This window comes from Danio aesculapii, chromosome 21 (genome assembly GCF_903798145.1).
Source record: "Danio aesculapii chromosome 21, fDanAes4.1, whole genome shotgun sequence".
NCBI classification, from domain to species: Eukaryota; Metazoa; Chordata; class Actinopteri; order Cypriniformes; family Danionidae; genus Danio; species Danio aesculapii.
The window spans coordinates 9,138,172-9,158,874 of NC_079455.1; the positions used below are offsets into that span (position 1 = coordinate 9,138,172).

General features: G+C 36.9%; 1 protein-coding gene across 1 annotated transcript in view; it reads right to left on the reverse strand.

Annotated features, from left to right (window-relative positions):
* Positions 1 to 360: 360 nt before the first annotated feature.
* The window catches only part of zgc:77151 (uncharacterized protein LOC337153 homolog), a 49,616-nt gene continuing 29,273 nt past the window's right edge, over positions 361 to 20,703 (reverse strand). Inside the window, exons 3-10 of the mRNA XM_056446239.1 lie at positions 18,042 to 18,219; positions 12,772 to 13,005; positions 10,389 to 10,495; positions 3,842 to 3,989; positions 3,670 to 3,722; positions 3,446 to 3,543; positions 3,194 to 3,344; positions 361 to 2,946 (exon numbers count right to left, since the gene is read on the reverse strand). Of these exons, the coding sequence (XP_056302214.1) occupies positions 1,630 to 2,946; positions 3,194 to 3,344; positions 3,446 to 3,543; positions 3,670 to 3,722; positions 3,842 to 3,989; positions 10,389 to 10,495; positions 12,772 to 13,005; positions 18,042 to 18,219 (2,286 nt within the window). The 3' untranslated portion in view covers positions 361 to 1,629. The remainder of the gene's footprint in view (positions 2,947 to 3,193; positions 3,345 to 3,445; positions 3,544 to 3,669; positions 3,723 to 3,841; positions 3,990 to 10,388; positions 10,496 to 12,771; positions 13,006 to 18,041; positions 18,220 to 20,703) is intronic.

The window sequence follows — 20,703 nt, forward strand, 5'->3', positions numbered from 1 at the left end:
ATCCGAATTTATATATTGCAATTGTGAGAAAGTCAAAATGGTGTGATATAAATATCTTTTTTTTAATTCTGCAATCAAGTCACCACAAATTTAGGAACTTTTACTGTAAACCAACCCACAGTAAATAATGTGGAAACCTGTTACGGTTTTCTATTGCTTTTTTTTAAATCCTCAGGGCATTTTCATTTCTGTTTTTAAGTTACATTTCATATAAAACAATAAAGCTTCTCACACCTTAAAAGACCACATTTATGATTTTAGTGTAGCTTGTTACTACTGTAAAATCATAAAGGAGGTGACCTCCAAAGCTTTTAGTAATTTTATTTACATGGATTTATTTCAGCAAAATATAACAGCATGCAAGTACAACATTATTTTTTTATTATAAATATTCAGTGTTTAAACATGTCTGCAATGACAATCCGTCAGAGTCCATGTTCCATTAGCATAAGCATGCAAAATGAGAAAGAAAAATAAATTGTAACCAGGCGGCATTACAACAGTTTATAGAAAATTAAATAGGGATTAGCGTTCTGTTTGGCTGCCTTTCAAGTACAGAAATGCAAAGAAAGAAAAACATAAAATGACCAGCAGATTAATAAAGGATAATCATACAAAAGGAGTTTTACACAAGTAATTAATTGCTGTTAATTATAGCAAACTGAGTGGAAATTATTAAATATAATTTGTCATCTGTAAACCTGTAAAATACATTGCATTAAGAGAGGTCGGTCTAAAGGAGGAGTGGAAAACAAATCAAGTTAACCCATTTTATCGCAACAGGCGGTTCTACATCAGTCCTTTTGTAAACATGTCTGTGATGTCTATGGTAAACCATCCAATGGTTTAGCAGGAACACAAATCGGAATTATCTACAATATATGACTATATGTTAATAATATGCACTTTTAAAAGAATAATAATAGAGTTGGAAAAAAAAGGAAATTTGCATTGGGACCCAAAATACGCATACCATCTGCACAATACAGTACATTGTTTTAAACGAATAGCTATGGAAAATATAAGATCCAGCACAGAGGTCATACGGTGCCCAGATTTTAAATAGCCCAGTTCAACAAATACACACATAAAGTAGAAAAAGCACACTGTCTAAGAACAGTACAGAACTGAGATAGAGTAAAACATAAATAATAATAATTGAGAGTATGAGCTACTCCCACGAAATGACACTGCTTTAATCATAAAATAAAAACAAATGACCATTTATGAACAAAGCGTTTATGCCTACGAAACAATAGGCATGTTGATTCCAAATATCGGTGTCAACGGTTTTCTTTAATACCTGTATTTTTCAAAGAAGAAACCAAATGCTCCATGAGTCATATTAAATGTCCTTTATTGGCTGGCCACTTGATGATCCACTAACTACAGCATACGTTTCAGCTTAAAAGTACTAAAATATAGTATAATCAAGTTCAAGGCACCTTATCTTTGGTAGAACCATGGCCACCTGCATCAGTTCAGAGTCTCGTAGTGTTTTAAAAGCAGGTACTTTTAGTAGATCTGCAGAACAGTCTCTTTGATCATACGCAACACAAACGTGTTTGTGGAAAAGGTTGAGCAGAAAGGAGTGATAAAAAAAGTTTATAACGCTCCCATGGCTGGATGCTAACAGCTTGATGGCTTTGAAAGGAAAGAATTAGAAAGTACTTTGAGAGAAGAAACTGCATCTGACTCTTTGATATCATCAGTAGGTACACACTGCGAGTAGAGGTCACTGTTTGGTTGAGGTTCTAGATCTGGATCCAGAGATGTGATTTCTTGTTCGGCCTTAACTGTCACTGCAATTGTGCTGGTCTTGTCTTCCCCTTGTTTCAGCTGAAAAATACAAGGTAGAGTGTCCGGTGAAGCACCAATACTAGAGGGGATTTCAAGGGGGACATCTGATTTTGGCACTAAAGAGAAACAAGTGGGTTCAAGAAGAGTCGAATCTACTTTGGTCCTGTCCTGTACTAAAGCTCTGGCCCTGCTGGGAGAGCTCAGATCAGCTGGCTCATCTTGATTCAAAGGCACCATAAAGGACAAGCCATTCAATTTTACAGACACTCCAAGATCCTCAGCTTCTATCTTCTGCCTCTTGGTCCCAGACTGGACTTCTCGACTCTGAAGGTCTGTGAGCTCCATGTCCCCTGCAGGCCTCTTGGTGATTGCTCTCCTACTCAGGTTCAGTGGGAGGGATTGCTCTTGAGGAACATTACCGTTGGGTTGGGAAGTCTTGGTGAGATCCTGAGCCAGAACTTCTGAAAGTCGCTTGGTGAAGGTGTTCATGTGTGTTGAGCCAAGACGGGTGCGCATCAGCTGACGCAACTGCAGGCTACAGCCTATGTCAAGCGGGATAATCCTAAGAGGGGGCAGGGGGGCTCTGGGGCCTCCATTCTGGGATGAGGGATCTGAACAGCACCCTGAACATTGGTGCTGGGGGCTCTCAGGGGTCTCAGGTGTGCTGACTTTAGGCTGATTGACCAAAGTTTGGTGGATCATTGAAGAATCTTGAGGAGTTACCTCATGAACTCCATTAAGGCCTAGACGGGCTCTGAAGAGGTCCAAAGGACAAAGTCCTTTAGTGGGACTGAATCTTTCTAGGGAACCCCCTGCCAACACCTTGCAAGGAACTGACAAAAAAGAGGGAGCTTGAGGTTCTACGGTCTCCATCTTTACATCTCGACCCAGTATGGGCTGGTGGGGCTGCGGGGTAGAGGATACAAGGGGCAGTCCTTGGCCATGAGGATGGTTGGTAAGCTTCAGTTCTTGGAAAAAAGTCAATGGCTGGACGATCTCCTGATGGGGTCTTGCTGTTTTCTCTAAGGAAGGTTTGGGATGCAAGGGTGGCCTTCCAACTCTGCCCTTGACCAGAACTTTGGCATTGCGTTTTCCAGGTGGTCTTCCTCTTTTACGTACAACAACAGCACCATCTGATGATAACCCCTAAAGGTGTAGCCGGAGAAAGAACAATAAATTTTAGTTGCTCGTGCACATTACACACAAAACGAATACTTTTTTCCCCACCTAGTAAGACCTTTGGATGGAAACACAAAACCTAGATTGCACAAAGCATTTAAAAAAACGAAACTTTTTTTAAGAGGAGAATTTTCTGCATCTTTTTAACCATCTCACTTAGAGTACAAAAACAAACAAAAATTTGACTTTTTATATTAAGTACTAAAACCCTCACCTGGTCGATAACTGCATTCTTTTTTGGGCTGCTTGACAACCCTCTACCTCGAACTGTCTTTTTGATTGAAGTGGGGGAGGCCAATGTAGCTCTGGACTTGATAAGTTCTGGGTTTTCTCCTCTTATATACAGTTCATAAGGAAGCATCAGCCTAGAATTGGTTGACAAAGAAGAAAAGCCACAAGTTAGTTGATCAAAGTTGTCTCAGGGGGTGGGAATGAATTACTGCTGTAATCAGAGCCTCACACTTGCCTTTCATAATGCCTCCTGGTGCAGGTGGCAGCGCTGGTGCTGCCTGGGCTTCCACCCAACTCATTGTACACAGTCTTCCACAAACGGTGCGATGTCACCTGCAGGCAATGAGGACAATGATTCTGACTCACACTACAGAGTTCACAGCTATCACTTTCATTTCTTTATGATGGATTACAGCTTACTCAGCAGGACCAAGTAACGAATCGGCATGACAAACTTACCCTGTCATAGCCTCCCAGCCGTTTTACAACTGAATACATGAGGAAGAGGTCAACTGTTGACAAACCAAGAACAGCTCATTCAGTTTAGGTAAAAAACTACACAAAAGTGATTATAGTAATAAAGTCACTACTAAACAATTTTCACATGTAAATCCAGAAAATGCATACGTACTCTTCTTAAATCCAAGATTGGGGACTTTGCTTATAGGAGAACCTCTGCGCTGCATAAAGATAAATAGCTGATCCAGGAAGAGCTGCTCCTCTGGATGTGGGAGCCAGTTGCCATCCCAATGCATCTCCACACTGCCCATCACATTCTCCTGAAGGAATTAATTAGAGCACATTAAAGTCTCTGTGAATTGAAAGTTCCTATTCATTTTATTCAATATTCTGTTTTAGCTGGAAATGTGCCACAATGCTGAAGTAGAGGGTTGAGTTATTTCATTACAGCAAACTAACAGTTAGATAGGACTGATTAATGATATCCTGCCCAAGCTATAAGAATGACATATTTTTCGTTTTTGACATATTAAAGATTACAAAAATTTTTTCCTACTTTTGTAGATTACCAATGAATTTTTCACCTCATGAAGAGCAACATTAGCAGATTTGGTCAATCTTTATTTTATGCAGACTTTAAGTAAAACCAGACAAAAATTTAGATATGGTCACGGTAATGAAATTTCTCAATCTACTGGTCACAGCACCAATGAAAGTCACTTTTAAAGGGCACCTATTTTACCCCTTTTACAAGATGCAAGATAAGTCTTTGTGTCTCCAGAAGGTGTCTGTAAATTTTCAGCTCAAGATACCCATCAGATAATTTATTATAGCCTCCAGAATATAGCTATTTTGGTGTCTGAATACAGTGTAGCTGTTTTTATAGCCCATGTCTTTAAATGCAAATGAACTGCTTCTCCACGCCCACTGCTCCCACATGTGTCTGCTTTTCATGTTTTACATCAGATAAACAGCAGTCAGTGATAAAGACAGACTGAGATGAAGCTGAAATACAGCTCAGTCAAAAATACCATTCATGTATTTGTGGAGTATATTCAAGCCTTTCTGAAATTATGACTCACACACAAATGCCATTTGCAGTACACACACTCACACATATTAGCATTTACTGACAACATGTGGTCATGGTGATGATAGTGGTTAAGAGTTACATAGCGAATTTACTGTCTTTACTACAAACCTGCTCCATTTTAAAAATGTTTTAAACTTATAAAACTTATAAAAAAAAATCACTCAGAGTTGGAACTGATATTTTAATCCCAGTTTCTTTGCAAAGAAATGTTTTTTGGTTATTTGTATACATGTTATCATAGAAACATGGTGCCTGTCAATCAATTCGGTGGGCGGGGAAACTGCACTCCTACGTCACGTTGTGGTGGGCATCAAAATCACTGGGATTAGGGTCCCATTTTAACAGGAAATTTTTAAAAAGAGACTCGTGTTTATATCACACCAATATGACAGTGGACACTATACCTACACAAAGTTCTGTCCAAACAGCTATCAAAAGATTTTCATCACAGGTGCCCTTTAACAAAAGCAGCACAATTTTCTTGGTTGATTCTATCACATTTGTAACAGGGCTCGAAATTGCGACCATTTTGGTCGCATATGCACCTGAAATTTTATCTATGCGACCTCAAAATATATTTGGGAGAATTTGTGCAAGTGCATAAAGTTGTTGTCGTGCGACCAGTTTTCAAAGCAAACTGTTCACCACATGCGCAGATTTAGGAGGCATTCACGCATTATGCATCTTTGCACCTAAAAACACCAAACACAGAGCTCCGGAATTGTTTAAAACAGTTGACATGTCAACTTGCTGCAGTAAACAAAGCCAGCAATGCTTGTCCCGGCTTCAAGCTCTTCTGATTGGCCCACTGGACTAGAACAGAACGCGAATGGATTGGTTAATATTAGCTGTCGATCACTCAGTTCTGATGACAGAGAGCTACAGCCACATAAATGTAAAAGCCTGGATTCGAGAGAATGAAAACAACAGTGACAGATTTAGTTTTAGAAACCACCTGAAGTTACGAACAATGGCACATCTGATTATTGATCATGTAATGAACGTTAATACAGCATTTACACTTTTTGAAGAGTGGATAAAAGACTTCCAGTGTTTAAAGTCCGCTATGAAAAGGACTAAAGCTGTAAAGCCGGTGGAACAGAGTTTTCAGGTAACAGTGTTTGCCACTGAATTTACACATTTTAAGCATGAGATGTTCTAATGATATTTAATTCTCACGATGCTGTCAGTCGTGTGACTGGCACCGCATACACCATCGCCAAAGAGCATGCAGTCACAGACACGAAACTAATATTGCAGCTCACGAAAAGACCATTACTGCTATTAAGATGACATATGCAAATAATACGTTTATGTCAATATCATCTATGCAAAACATCAGACACCACCCGTGAGAACAGCACAGTTATTATTGTTAACTCAGTTCATCTCATTCATGTCAAGCAGTGCCTGATTAGCGTTGATTTCAAATGCAATAAATATGTTAATATAAAACATGTAGTAACTGTGCTCATATTTTTTGGTGGGTGTGACAAAATTTTGTCTGGTGCGCCTAAATTTTTGAATTTAGGAGCACCAGTGCAACAAAGAAAAAAAAAGGTTAATTTCGAGCCCTGTGTAATCTTTGTAAGTGTGCCCTGCCAATATCAATTCTTACCAGTTCAAATTGTCTTCTCCAACTTTTGAAATTGACTGCATAAAAAAAAATTGTCTATACACATTTTTATTTACAAAAAGATTCTTCCTTTAAAACATGTTTTCCATAATAAAATAAACATTACACACTTATATACAATACAAAAATAAACAACACAGTTACAAGATCTTACTTAAACAGCTCTCAAAAAATGCTTGGTGACTGGAAAGAGTAAGTATTAATTAAAGGAAATGCAACCTAATTTTCCACAATATGCTTATTTCATGTGGCCACCATTTAAAAAACAAAAACAAGACTGTAGTGGGAAGAAACCCAGAAGTAGAGGACCAACACTGTAAACATTGCAACATGCTGTGGACTACAAACCTCCAGCTGTTGCTGCGATTTCAAAGTGCAGATGTAGTGTAAACAGCACGTTAATATCATTCAGTTAAGCTTAATTTAAACAATAAAAAAAATATTAGGCATCAAACAAAATCACAATCTCTTTAAGAGCAATACGCTTAAGTGTCCTCCTAGGCTTCAGTTCATGGCACCAGATAAACACCAAACACAGATACAGGGACACTGGAGCGTTTTAAAGTTGAAAATATCAGTTGATTCCTCAGCGGATCTCTCGTTTGCACTCAGTAAACATCAGTGAAGTGTGGTGAACTGATGACCTTCAGGGCCAAATCACAGTCATTTCTGTTGAGCACTAGTGAACACTATGACAAATCAGTGGTGTTTAAGAACTCACTTAAACGTAAGTGGAAAATGGACGTTTTTTTTTTTTTCCAGTATCGATTGGTGCCAAATTTAGTTTGACAATACTAATATAATATAATCTAATATAGTGAAAGAATCAGTTCATTAACTTGAGTTTGATAAATGGCATCTATAACGTGAGTTTGGAAAAGATTACGTTAGCTAACTGGTGCCATTTCCTTTAACTTTGCTGAAAATGAAGTCTGATATCTTATTATTTTCACTATCCAGCCAGAATGGACATTCGGGTCACTTGGAAAACAGTGAAATGATAAATGTGTCACTTTCTTTCCATCATTGCAGACACCGTTTCTGTGTGACTAACTTTCGCTTTTAAAATGGCAGCTGCGTGAAAGTCTTTTTTTAAATTAACCCTATTAGTTCAACAATTACAAGCCTGTGAATAAAACTAAGAGTACACTCTTCCAAATGATATGGGTTAATAAATAAGGTGCCCTTTTGTTACAAGCATATACTGTATATATGTGATCCTGGATCACAAAACTATAAGGACACAAGGTAAAGCTCCTGTTCCATGAAGATATTTAGCTAATTTTATAGTGTAAATATATTAAAACGAAATTTTTTATTAGAAATATGCAATACCAAGTGCTTACTTTGTACAACTTTAAAAGTACATTTTACAATATTTTTTAACCCTCAGATTCCAGATATTTACAGATACATATCTCAGTAAAATATTGTCCTAAGATAACAAACCAAACATCAACAGAAAGCCAATTTTGCTTTCAGGTAATGCATATAGTACATCTCTATAGAGTAGAGAAACTATGACGTCAATTTGTATGCAAAACCCGGAAGCGAGTTAGCATTTTAGCAGTTCTGGTTCCCTCGTCCCAAAGTCAATGGGTATTTTGAATGGGATTTCAGATAAATCGCTTAAGGTTCGTGGTTAACACAAACTCAAGATACTTTCAAGTTTTATTCTACATAAAACATAAAACACATCAGTTATATCACACTCTTGACTTTTTAAATCGGTTACGCTTCTTTAAAAAGACGGTTGCTATCAAGTTACTAAATGGGACTACAGGCGGTGTCGGAGACATTATACGTCATCGAGCTGAGTTTATCTGGAACTCAGCTCACTTGTGTTGGGCATTTGAATTTGTCTATCATTTAAGTATTTTCATAAATAGTATTTTATAGTTTGTAGTATTTTTCTAATTGGGAATTGATATTGTGTGTAGATAATGCCTTCACCTGTAAAGACCATCAAGACAGATTAATTTGTTGATCATTTATTTTAATTAAACGACATTATGAAGATACTGCTTACCAGTGCAGTCTGTCTCTTTCCTGCTTAAACTAGTGACAATCACTGGAAGATGTAGTCTCTAGCATCACTGTTGGTGAGCCTTTCTAAATTCACCAGATAAAATCCCACTCATATCAGTGTGAGCAGAAAATTAAGTGGACCCAGTGTATTTTGATTCTGCTGATTGGCATCTCGACTAGCCATGGCTAGAATGAGCATTAGTTAAATGATGGTTTAACAGATTAGTTCACCAAAAATGTCAAAGTTTACATACTCAAAAATGGTTCCAAAACTTTACAAGTTCTCAGTTTTTCTGCTGAATACAAGAAAATAATTTGGTGGTAACTACTAGGGCTGTGCGATTAATTGAAACCGAATCGCAATCGCGATTTGAAATGTTGCGATTAACTAAATCGCAAGAGGCTGCGATATAAAGATATATGTATTATTTAATTTCTCCCGCCCAGAGAAAACGAGTGACTGCAATCTGTGTGTAACAGCCTTACTAGCCAATTAAGTGAGGAGACATTCGTTCTGCCCAATCAGTGTTGCGCAACTGGACTAAATGGAACACCCACAAAAAACAAACAAATAGGAAAACACAGACAAGTGGGATGATGGCTTCTGCCTCTTCACAAGCAATGACACAAAAATATCAAAGAAAATCAGGACATTGTTAATATGGGGAATATTTCTCCCCAATAATATGGGGTCTCGAAGTCACAGACAACAAACAAAAACAGGTAATTTGCAAGAGATGTCACAAAATTGTTGCCACATGACGAGGAAATACAACAACTAGCACCTACAAAAACCACAGGCGGCCATATGAAGAGCAAAAAAAGTCAACTGATAGTATTGCCATTAACACTCAACCTACTAATGTTGGAGTTAATATGTTTTCAGTTTCTTTTTTTAAATAACAAATCACTGCAGTAAGAAGCCACGCTGCATATTATTTAGCTTTGACTATAAAGCTAAAATCGCAATATGTGTCTGAAAAAATGTTTTATTAATTAATTAAAAAAAACAAAAACAAAAAATACAAAAACAAACGCAATTAGATATTTTCCCCAAACCACACAGCCCCAGTAACCACTGACGTCCATTGTAGGAAAAAATTACTACAAGTATCCAAAATTCTTCAAAATACCTTCTTCTGTGCTCAACAAAGGAAAGAAACTAAAAGGAAATAAGCACAAAAGCTTTGGAACAAGTTGAGAGAGTGAACGATGGCGTTTCTTTTTTGGGTAAGCCTAATTATTAGGTTTGCTGTTATGAATGTTTTCATGGTGGTTCAATAAAAATGTATTTTCCTGAAAATGACAAATCTTATAGAATTCCACTGAAGATTCCCCCAGTGGAAATTTTCTAAACAGTAAACATGACTGCACCTTTAAAAACCTTTTCAAACCTTTTCAAACTTTTAGATATAATACATAAACTTTCACACTGCCATAAGATTTTTAAATGCATTACCGCACCCAGAAATAAATCACCTCACATTATTTCTTGACTAATGAATGAGTGCAGGTCTCAAATAAGCTATTTTTATGGGGTATGTTTGTAAAACAAGCATGTCATACTGAAACTACGCGGCCCTTTTTGTTTGTACTGATATATTGCTTTCAATAAAATGTTGTAATGTCATATTTAGCTGTGATTTGATTTGTTGAGTTAGCGGCTTATAACCCCATCTTATGATATACTACAAGTTTAGCATTTTATCGAAATGTATTAATTGCTGTGACTCCGAAGACAAAAATGACAGTAAAGAGACAAAAAAAAAAAAGACAAATGGTGTGAACGGAAATCTAGACATCAAAGCTGAACCAAAACAGGAAGCATATAGTGACGTAACAGTACGTGTTACCATTTGTTCAAATTCTTAAAACATCCTGTTTAGCCATGAGCTTTGTATTCCTGAATGTCTCTATAGAGAACTAGTCTATAAATTGAGTTGAGCAAACTCCACAGCATACCTTCATCCTTTCCATCCACGACTCTGATAAATGATTGTGATCAGATCCACTGCCATCCAGGCCCTTTCTTTTTCGAGGTCGCCCCTTTAGACTGAGAGAGGTGCATCCTGGGACAAAAACATATGTAATTTTAAGACATCAGTACTGTACATTTTGGCAAAAATGTGCAAAATTGATTTGACAAATCAATCAAAAACAGACCCATTTGACTCTCTTGTTGAAGTAGTGTGGGCAGTATTAAACACAGAAGTGCCATTAAACGATCATATAGGGTATATTACCGTTTTCATGATACACAGATTGCAGTATACAATACTACTACTGATGAAATTACACTATTCACAATATGCATTTATTTCTGTTTCCACCAAAATAGCAAACTATGCCATACCACTTTTTGGGACCCCTTTACAAGAGTGCCTAGCACAACAATACTAGGCTGATTGGGTTTTTAAACAATCATCATCAGTGTGTAAATACGCATGACAAAAGTCTTGTTGTCTCAAACACAGCAGAATACCTGTTGGAACCCGCATGGACCCAAGATTCTCATAAAAATCAGTCAAGTTTGGTAAAGGAAAAATCATGGTTTGGGGTTACATTCAGTATGGGGCAAGTGAGAGATTTGCAGAGTAGATGGCAACATCAACAGCCTGAGGTATAAAGACATTTGTGCTGCCCATTACATTACAAACCACAGGATAGGATAGCTCTTCAGCAGGATAGCGCTTCTTCTCATACTTCAGCCTCCTAATCAAAGTTCCTGAAAGCAAAGAAGGTCAAGGTGCTACAGGATTGGCCAGCCCAGTCACCAAACATGAACATTATTGAGCATGTCTGGGGTAAGATGAAGGAGGAGGCATTGAAGATGAATCCAAGGAATCTTGATGAACTCTGGGAGTTCTGCAAGAATGCTTTCTTTGCCATTCCAGATGACTAAGTTATTTGATTCATTGAAAAGATGTAAGGATGCTCCAAGCTCATGGGAGTCAAACACAATATTAATTCTTTTTCCACTGCACCGTGACTTTATATTCTATACTTTACATTATTTCTGTTAAGTGACAAGACTTTTGTCTAAGCATAGTCAGAGCTTATTGTCCTAAATAAATAATAAAAAAAAAAAATCAAGGCATAATCATATTTTATTTTGGTAATGTAGAGGCTTTTGGCTTTCATTTAAGCCACTTCTGACACTAAATGATCAACTAAAAGTAAAAGTTATTATTTGTTGTTCCTTAAACTTGGATAGGCAACAAGACTTTTGTCAGGTAGTGTAATAATACAATGATGGAGCAGCAATGAAACATGCTCAGACCAATCTAGACAAACAGCCACACACTAAAAAGATTAGAATCTGCTGCAAGTCCTCCATTGTTGTTTACGAGGTGTTTCTCATGTCATGTGTGGAAAAGTGCGAGGGGCGCTGCTTCCTCTCTTTATTTGTGTGTGCATCTATATTTGAAATAATAAACTTGAGTGCATATGCGATTTATGAATGTCCTGTTTCTTCTTTGAGCAAAAATGATGTTGACTGCAACTTTGTTGTACACCACAACTACCATATAAGAGTTCACACTTAGCTGATGATAGATTATAAAGCTTGTTTGGCATGCTGATTCGGAAGAGAGCCCTGAGCTCATAAGATCCTCAAGCCCGGAGCTCCCTCCCATTTGCAAGGCGAGAGGGGAGTTTGAGCTCAGGTAGATCTCGAGAACTCCCCTGCTGTAGTAGCAAATGAACAGATAGTGATTGCTCTTAAGAGATAACTACTTACTAGGAGCATGTCGATGGTGCCGATTTAGATTAGTCAACTTAAGTTGCATGTTTTTGGATGGTGGGAGAAAACTGTGGAACCCGGGGAAACCCACGTGAGCACGGGGAGAACGTGTAAACTCCGCACAGAAACGTCGACTGGCTTGGTAAGGACTAGAACCAGTGACGTTCTTTCTGTGAGGCAACAGTGCCATCGACTGGCATGCCACCCATGTAGGCAAGGAGGAGGTGTAGGGGTGGAAGGGGGGATTCTTCAAAACGAAGATGGCTGTTATATGGAACTAAGGGTATTTATAGTGGCTTAGGAATCGTCTGATTGGTGAATCATAAATTGGATAATGCGGAACCAGCCGCAAGCAATCATAAACACGTGATCCTCTCGAAATTAGATTATAAATAAACTTCACTTAAAGGTACTGTTGGCAAAAAATACAAAGCTTGATGAGGGTAACCCGTACTGAATAGTATTGTACCATAATGTTGGATTATGTTGACATTTGTATAGATTGTCTCTCTACTGGATTGAGACATGATAGCTTTTAATGGATTTGCTTGTTTTGTCACAACAAAGTTCATGTATGATGTTTACTACTCCTGTTGCACTCACCAAGCTGTGTCAGTATGCTAGCATTGTTGTCTATAGTAGGGTGGTTGAAGGTGTCCCGACAGTAGAGCACTCGTGTGTTGTGGAGGGCCACTTTTATGCCCCCCAGAGCCAGCAGGTGAGGGTCCTGCAGGCCGGGGCAGCTAGCCTGATCTGGGACGCGTCTCTGAAGGGAACGGAAGCGGCAGTATTGAGGGTAACTGAGAACCTTGACCATGTGCTGGACTGGAGACTCGTCTGCAAGAGAACACATAACACCAGTCCATACATTTAGTGTGAACAAAAATATCCGTACTATCAACAAAACCAAATCAGCAGTCATCAAACAAATACTAATGAAATGTGGCCATATGTTGAAAAAAGAAAATACAACGGCCCATCAATACCAGCCCCAAGTTAATCTATGTTATCAGACACCAGAGGCATGTTCTTCGTACTTCGCTTAAAGGTGTCATTGATTGTGTAACAGTTTAATTGTTCACTATATATAAAGCAAGTATGTTTCTAAGTTGAGTTAAAAATTCATATGCTCATTTATAAAAAGAGGAATTACCCCCAGAATCAGAAGGTCCTTATTGACCATATTTTGTACAATTGTAAATATTAATAAGCTCCGCTCTAATGTAATAAAGCTCGCCGCTCAGTCATTGTGATGTCCCAATCAACTGTACCAGATAGGGCAGTTAAAATATTTAACTTGGGCCATCACCATACTGGTAGACCTGTCTCTGTGGGATAGCAGCGTAATTACAATAAATGAGATCCGAGACGTGACTCGCCACAGATAACTGTTGGGTAGGGGGGGGTTAATAGGTACCGAAAATGTCCAACAGGGGTGCGTTTCCCAAACAATGAAAAGAACGATGAGTGTTTCCCAAAATCTGTAGTTTCTCTGTTGCAGATCCATCGTTTGAAACATGTTAGTTATAACAAAAAATAATGATGCTCTAAACAGCGTGGAGTAACTATTTCTTTAGAGAAAAACCGCATAATTTCTTTGTTTTAATTTTTGTAAATTATATTGTTTTACACGCACACGCATTTTTAAAAAATCCAATATTAGTTCTTTAAAATAATATGGAATCATTCCAAGTTTAAATGTCAGAATGTTCTAAACGAATAGGACATAGGGGGGATAACTGGGAATAGAACACAGCCAGGAACTATGTTTCCAACTACAGCTCCAGAGGTGTAGTTGCAAGTGCATAAGTTTGCAACGCAGCTTGCAAATGTTCGTTGCAACGATGGATTTAGAAAACATCAAATCAATGAACTATGTTTGTAATGACGGAACTTGCAACCTTAGTTGGCTAACGATGGTTTTCAGAAACGCAACCCAGAATGGGGAAGTCCCAAAGTAAAATTTTCATCAGTTTTTATATTATTTGTTTCTATTTTATTCATACTTGTCTCTTTTATTCCCGTTTATGTAAAGCACTTTGAACTGCCACTGTGTATGAAATGTGCTATATAAATAAACTTACTCAGAAGTAACATGCAAAACAATCCTACTTCAATTGCCAAAAAATATTTTAACAGAGTAGTTGTCATGTTGATCTTTTCAACTGAAGTGGTAGAGTTTTTTTATCTAGCTATCGTTAATCCACCAGAAAAACTGGTTTATATCCTTAGTTGTGTTGTGGTTAATATATAGGCTAAATTATAAATATACTCAATCTACATGACAGACAGATATTTTTAGAGCTGTAGCTGAAACATATGAAAACATAGAATTAATATCATCCTTTGCACAGACTGATGACATTTATTAGTTCTATTGCTGCTCCTTTATTCTAGAAAAAAAATTTTAATAAAAAATTCACAAGTGAGTGAGTGATAAGTGAAGTGCTGAGTGTTTGTTGCCTTATTCGAAAACATACTTGGCAAATTTAAAAATATACACAATACATTTAACAAAAGATACAATTAAACAGACTTTATGGCTCTTTCAGAGTGGCGCTGAATAAATGTATAATATATACATTTATAATTTATAAATAAAATTAATAAAAATATAATCCATATATCGCATTTTGACAAGCTATAAACCAATCACTGGTGGTGAACTGCAGTGCACTGGCATCCATTGCTTAGCAAGACAGAAAAAAAAATCTGCAGACCTGGCTGACTGTATTGCTCTGCCTGCATATTCCATTTTGAAAATTGGAGTCCCAAATATATAACAGGTTTAATAAAAGCATAAAAACACAGTCTGTGTTTTGACTGTTGAACTTCTGATCATTTGGCTGCTCATGCAGGTCCAGTTGATGTAGAATGTGACCTAAAATACCAACCTATGTTGAGGGAATGCTAATTAACGATCCTGGCAACATAAAAGTCTGTGTTTTGTTCTGTGAGGCCTGTTTTTCACTGGGTTTTACACTCACAGGATTTACATGAGAATGGGGAAACAATAGCTTTTGAGGCTCGTGGTGTGGCCATTTTCACTTACTGTACTCTTATTAGTCAGCTTTGCTTAGGTATATACAGATTATTATTATATGACATCTTTAAAACATCTGGGATGGAAAAAGGGGGGAAAAAGTCAAAGTTAACCCTAACTTCAGTACTGTAAAAACATCTTAAGCACTATACCAGCTTTGTTGGCCTAAAACTTTTGCACAACATATAATCAATCAGTCTCTTTCTAGACCATTTTGAGGGATGTAAACAAAAACAATGATCTCGATGTATTTCCTGTTTTACATTTTTAATTTCTATAGCTTTCGAGAATCCAAAAAGAGCCACATATTAATGAGTAATGTTATGATAGCTGTTTTAACACCAAGTATAGATTGAATTCCCACTTGTTACAGTTATGAAATAGTTTGATAACAAGCAGGAAATGTTCATGGGCCAGTAACATCACCACATTGAAATGGTCTATTAAAAAGAAACAGAAAATATAGGAAATACGAAAAAAACAACAACAACAACAGCAGCAGCACAACATTTCCTCTTCAAACAAAAGCCTGTTTAATTCAGCTTTGCTTGGCACCAAGCAAAGCTTGAACTGTTTTGTTCTAATTGTCCTGGAATTTTCTGAAATAACGTTGTGTAATATCAGGCTCAAGTCCTGTTCATAAGAAATGGCATAATAGATTAAAACACATCTGTACTTTTCACATTGACAATTCCATCAATTCAGACAATATTGCTAACAACACTGGTAGAAATGCAGCTCAAACCAGGACGAACAGTCTCTTTCCAAAACTGTCTTTTACATTTCTTAATTAAACCTTTAAAAAATATTCTGACAACGAAACCGTAAAATAGCATCGGTTAAAAAATGAAATATAATCAAAACAAAAAACATGATATTACATTGTTATTTTTCTCCAATGCAATCAAATATTCTTGTGAGAAAATAACAGCAGTTGGTGGTATAGTTTTTCAGTATCACCTCTGCTTTAAATCGCACAATTTAATCCTGTTTACAGGAAACAAGCTGCTCCTGAGCAGGTTTGAGCTCATAGACCTGTTGCTATGGCAACAACACCTGGATGAGTTTTGCAAGGCTAAACTAATCTGGATCCGGTCAAACTGTTAATGATCAAATCCAGCTAACTGAATCATCAACTATAGCTGTGTCTCATTTCAGAGGCTGCATCCTCTGAAGGATGCAGACTTTAAAGGTGTGTTCTTTTAAATTACATTTGTGTATGTATATATATATACATTAGGGCTGTCAACTGATTTAAAAAAAATTAACTAATTAATAACACTTTTTTTGTGTTTTGTCATGATTAATCATGAAACGACATATTTTTTACAGAAATAAAACACAGGCATGCAAGTGCCATTTGAATTTCAAAACAATCAGTGGCAATAACAAACAAAAATGATTTCCATGTTGGATTCTAGTTGGACTACAAAAAAAAAAAAAAATCCAAAACACAGGCATTGCAAATGTGGAAATTGGAAAATTATAATAATAAAGTATTTAATACATACAATTGTACTCATTGTAAAGTTGTATTGCTGAGAGTTGAGAACATTAATTATAAAGTAGAACCAATTTTGCTTAGTACACCTTAACATTCAGCCAGTTGCTAAGACAGTCCAGTCTAATGACATTATCGAGGGACAATGTAGCCAAGGGGTACATCAGAGGCACATACCAAAGACTATAGAATTCTTACAGGGACTTTGGTCACACCATCTCTAAACATTTAATTCTAAACAGCTTTGAGGGATACAGACACCGCAAAGACTATAGAATACATATAGAATGCCTTAGAGACTTTGGACAAAGTCAGCGATGTCAGGCGTTTGGCTCTTGTTACTAGGAAATGCGCACACACACACATACACACACACAGACAACGCGCACATACAGCGCACCCGGTGAGCGAGGGAGCCCTTCAGATTCAACAACACGCACAATCGCGTTCATCAAATTTGCTTAAACTAAGCGTTCTAAAGTGTGGCTGTATTTTACAAGCAAGGATTCTGACACGGCAACATGAAGCAGACGCTCTACAAAAGTTGCGTGTAGGGTGGAAACACATCAAACTTAATGAAACTTTTGAGGACGCATGGAAGCAACCTAATCTGGCACTTTCACCGAGTACATTTACATCGACATCAATACTCCGATTTTAGGATTAAGATAATACTGATTAAGAGTCTACAATGTAAGCAGCGATTTTTGATTACCTTAAAAGACCACCCGAGTCCCGAAATGCGAAGGTTTTTCTTTCCATTCGCCATGCGGTATCAAATTCCATTAAAACAGCACTCTTCCAGCAGTCCTTACTTCATATTTTCATCCAATAATTGTCACGGGGCATGAACACTGTTGCTGAATGAAAGTGAACTGCAGTCTAAAGATAAAAAATGATATCTATCCATCCATCCATCTATCCATCTATCTATCTATCTATCCATCCATCCATCCATCCATCCATCCATCCATCCATCCATCCATCCATCCATCCATCTATCTATCTATCTATCTATCTATCTATCTATCTATCTATCTATCTATCTATCTATCTATCTAACACAGCAACAAAAAGTATTTAAAGTCATTTTTGTTGCTCACTCTTCTTCAAGAGTAAAAGCAATGTGCATAAAGTCAATATTCCTCATTTGTCTTTCATCAACAACTGGGCCTGTTAAACATTAATTGCACCACAATATGCAAGTAATATTCGAAAATATTAGAAAAGCTGACACAATCTAGAATTGCATTTGTATTTTAATGTACAGACTGTCCTTTTGTCCTTTAAAGAAAAAGCACAGTTCAGGATATTTCATCAGTAACTCACCGCCATCAACCTCTGGTTTTCCTTCCTGTGGAGAACTAGCATCTTGTGACTCGTCAGACTTTTGAGGCCCATTAACATTCGAACTGCTGCATCTCCAATGCGGAGGTTCCTGACAAGTCCATTTCACCAGATCCTCCACTCTCACCACAACCTTCTTTGATACGGCGATAACTTCATCCTGCACACAGAAAAGAAAATGAAATATTAGTTCATTTACACAATTAAAAAAATATTCTGAAATCAGGTTTTCTGCAGGTTTCTTCAAGTCAAATTCAAGTTTAAAGAGGCTTTTAAGGCTATTATGAATGCAATTTAGACTTGTACAGGGCTAAACACAATTTTTTCTAATGGCCTGGTTACTTCTGTAAATAGTTTTTGTATTAATAGAAGATCATGTAAAGGAATGAGTTGCTTTAGTTTTCTTTCCCTGATTAGGGAATTTGCTTCAGAGAATTTGCTAAACATCTTTATTTTTAATAAAATTTTAAATTTAGAATTAAAAAAAAAAGTTTTGGGATGGATTATAGGTGATTAGGTGTTGGCCGGATTGGGTAGCTTTACTTAGACATTAAGAAATTAGGACCGGTTTAAAATGATTTCATATCTACAACACGTTATTTCAGAGAATTTAAGACTTTTTAAGGCCTAAAATTTTGTTTTTGAAATTGACATTAAGACTTTATGACCTCACAGACACCCTGGAAAAGTAAAAAAAAAAAAAAAAAAAAAAACATTTTTCTGTTTCATTTATATTGTATATGCAAGTAGTTTTTTTAAGGAAACAGGATCTCCAGCAGAAAAGGACCCTCCATGTGAAAAGATAATGGCCAGCCCACAATTTAGGAAAAAAAAAATCTCGTATGCATCAACATCCAAGCACACTATAGACCTGAACAGTGCCGTGGCTTATTTATGTCCAAGGAAAAGTTATCCAAGATTCAAGTTGTAAATAACATTTGTTTTTGAAACGAATGAAGACAGCTGAAGTCAATGATTTATTTTAATTACCTGATTAGTTTATTAATATAAAATATAAGAGGGTGGGGATGTAGAGTTGTTTTTTTACTCTGACATTTAAAAAGAACATGTATTAGAGCAGAAATCACACTGTGATATTTTTATCCAAGGTTCTCATACCACCAGAATCTTATACCAGCCCATGCCTACTTCATATTGCAGTGCTTTCCACATTCGAGCTGAAAGCTTGTTGCTGAACAACCAGAGCACTCTCTTCAGCTGACGGTCGATGCGGATTGCACATGCTGAATCTGGGCGATTTGATCCGACATGAACCCTACAAGGTGACGTGTGAATTGAATTGAATTTTTATTTGACAGATGTTAGACAAGCTGTACAAAAATATGAGTATCCCATACATTTTGAAATAAAATCTGTCGAGGATAAAAATCCAAAGCCCTGGGCTTGTTTCCATTGTGGTCCTTGCTGTTAAATAAAACAAAAGTATGGCTTCAAAATACAGACGATGCATAAAACAAACAGTACCTTCACATATCAAAACAGGAACAAAATAAATCATAAATACATTTATTCCTTCATTGATTCATTTTTCTTTTTGGCTTAGTCCCTCTATTAATCAGGGCTCGCCACAGCGGAATGAACCAAACCAACTAGACGGACCAATGCTGAAGGATGACCTGATGAAATACCACCTACCAACCACCGACTTGGTCTATGCCATTTGAAACTGCATTGAATCTGCAATTTGGACGTTCAAATCACTGAGCACCATTAAAGTCCACAAAAAGGACAAAAAGTCTGCATGTTTTCTTAAAAAAAATAAATAAATAAAAAACGTAACTTATTTTTGGAGGGTGTGGAGTACAACAGAAAGTTTCAGACGACGTCATTTTTACTCGAGCAAAGTAACGACGTATGGGTCGTTCACATATCATATGAGAAGCACTTCTCACAAAACAGATGCTTTATACACAAATACTTGTGTATAAATGTTCATTACTAACCTTTCTATGAACATGATTTGATCATAACTGCAGATCAATAACATCTGCAATTATATGAAATAAATAAATAAATAAATGCAACATATATGAACACATACAGACCCTTACAGTCTCCGATATGTTATCAATTACAGAAAAACTACACACAGCACACATTTAGTCCTTATTTGGGTTCAAAAACAACACGAAATATAGCCCACAGTCAGTTGAAACCTTTCATATGTGTCTTCAATCTTCAGCAGCACATGTAACCTCTGTTAGAGAGTAATTCCATTAAGTTCATAATAGTCCAAAAGGTGAAGATAATAGTTAAACATGGCAGTTTGTTCATGTTTTAGGTTGCAGAAAGCATCATTTGCTGCTGTTTTTTGGACTTCACCCTCGCGTTTGTCCGTTTCTGAAAGTATGAGATATCAGAAGCACTTCATTGATCACTCGCACAATATTAATATGAGCTCAAGAAGTTCATTATTTAAAATATAGACGCACGGAGAGCTCTTTGGAGACAGTGAAACTGCTCGTGAAACAACAACAGACACGGCAGATTTTGTTCTTCTTGGCTTTGTGGCTTTTCATCAAGGCGACAACAAGATTTGTTTGAGCTTGGGTCGACCATGTCTTGTTATTATATGTATATATTATGGTGTAATGTCTTGGCTGTGTTTTTAAAATTGGCCCTT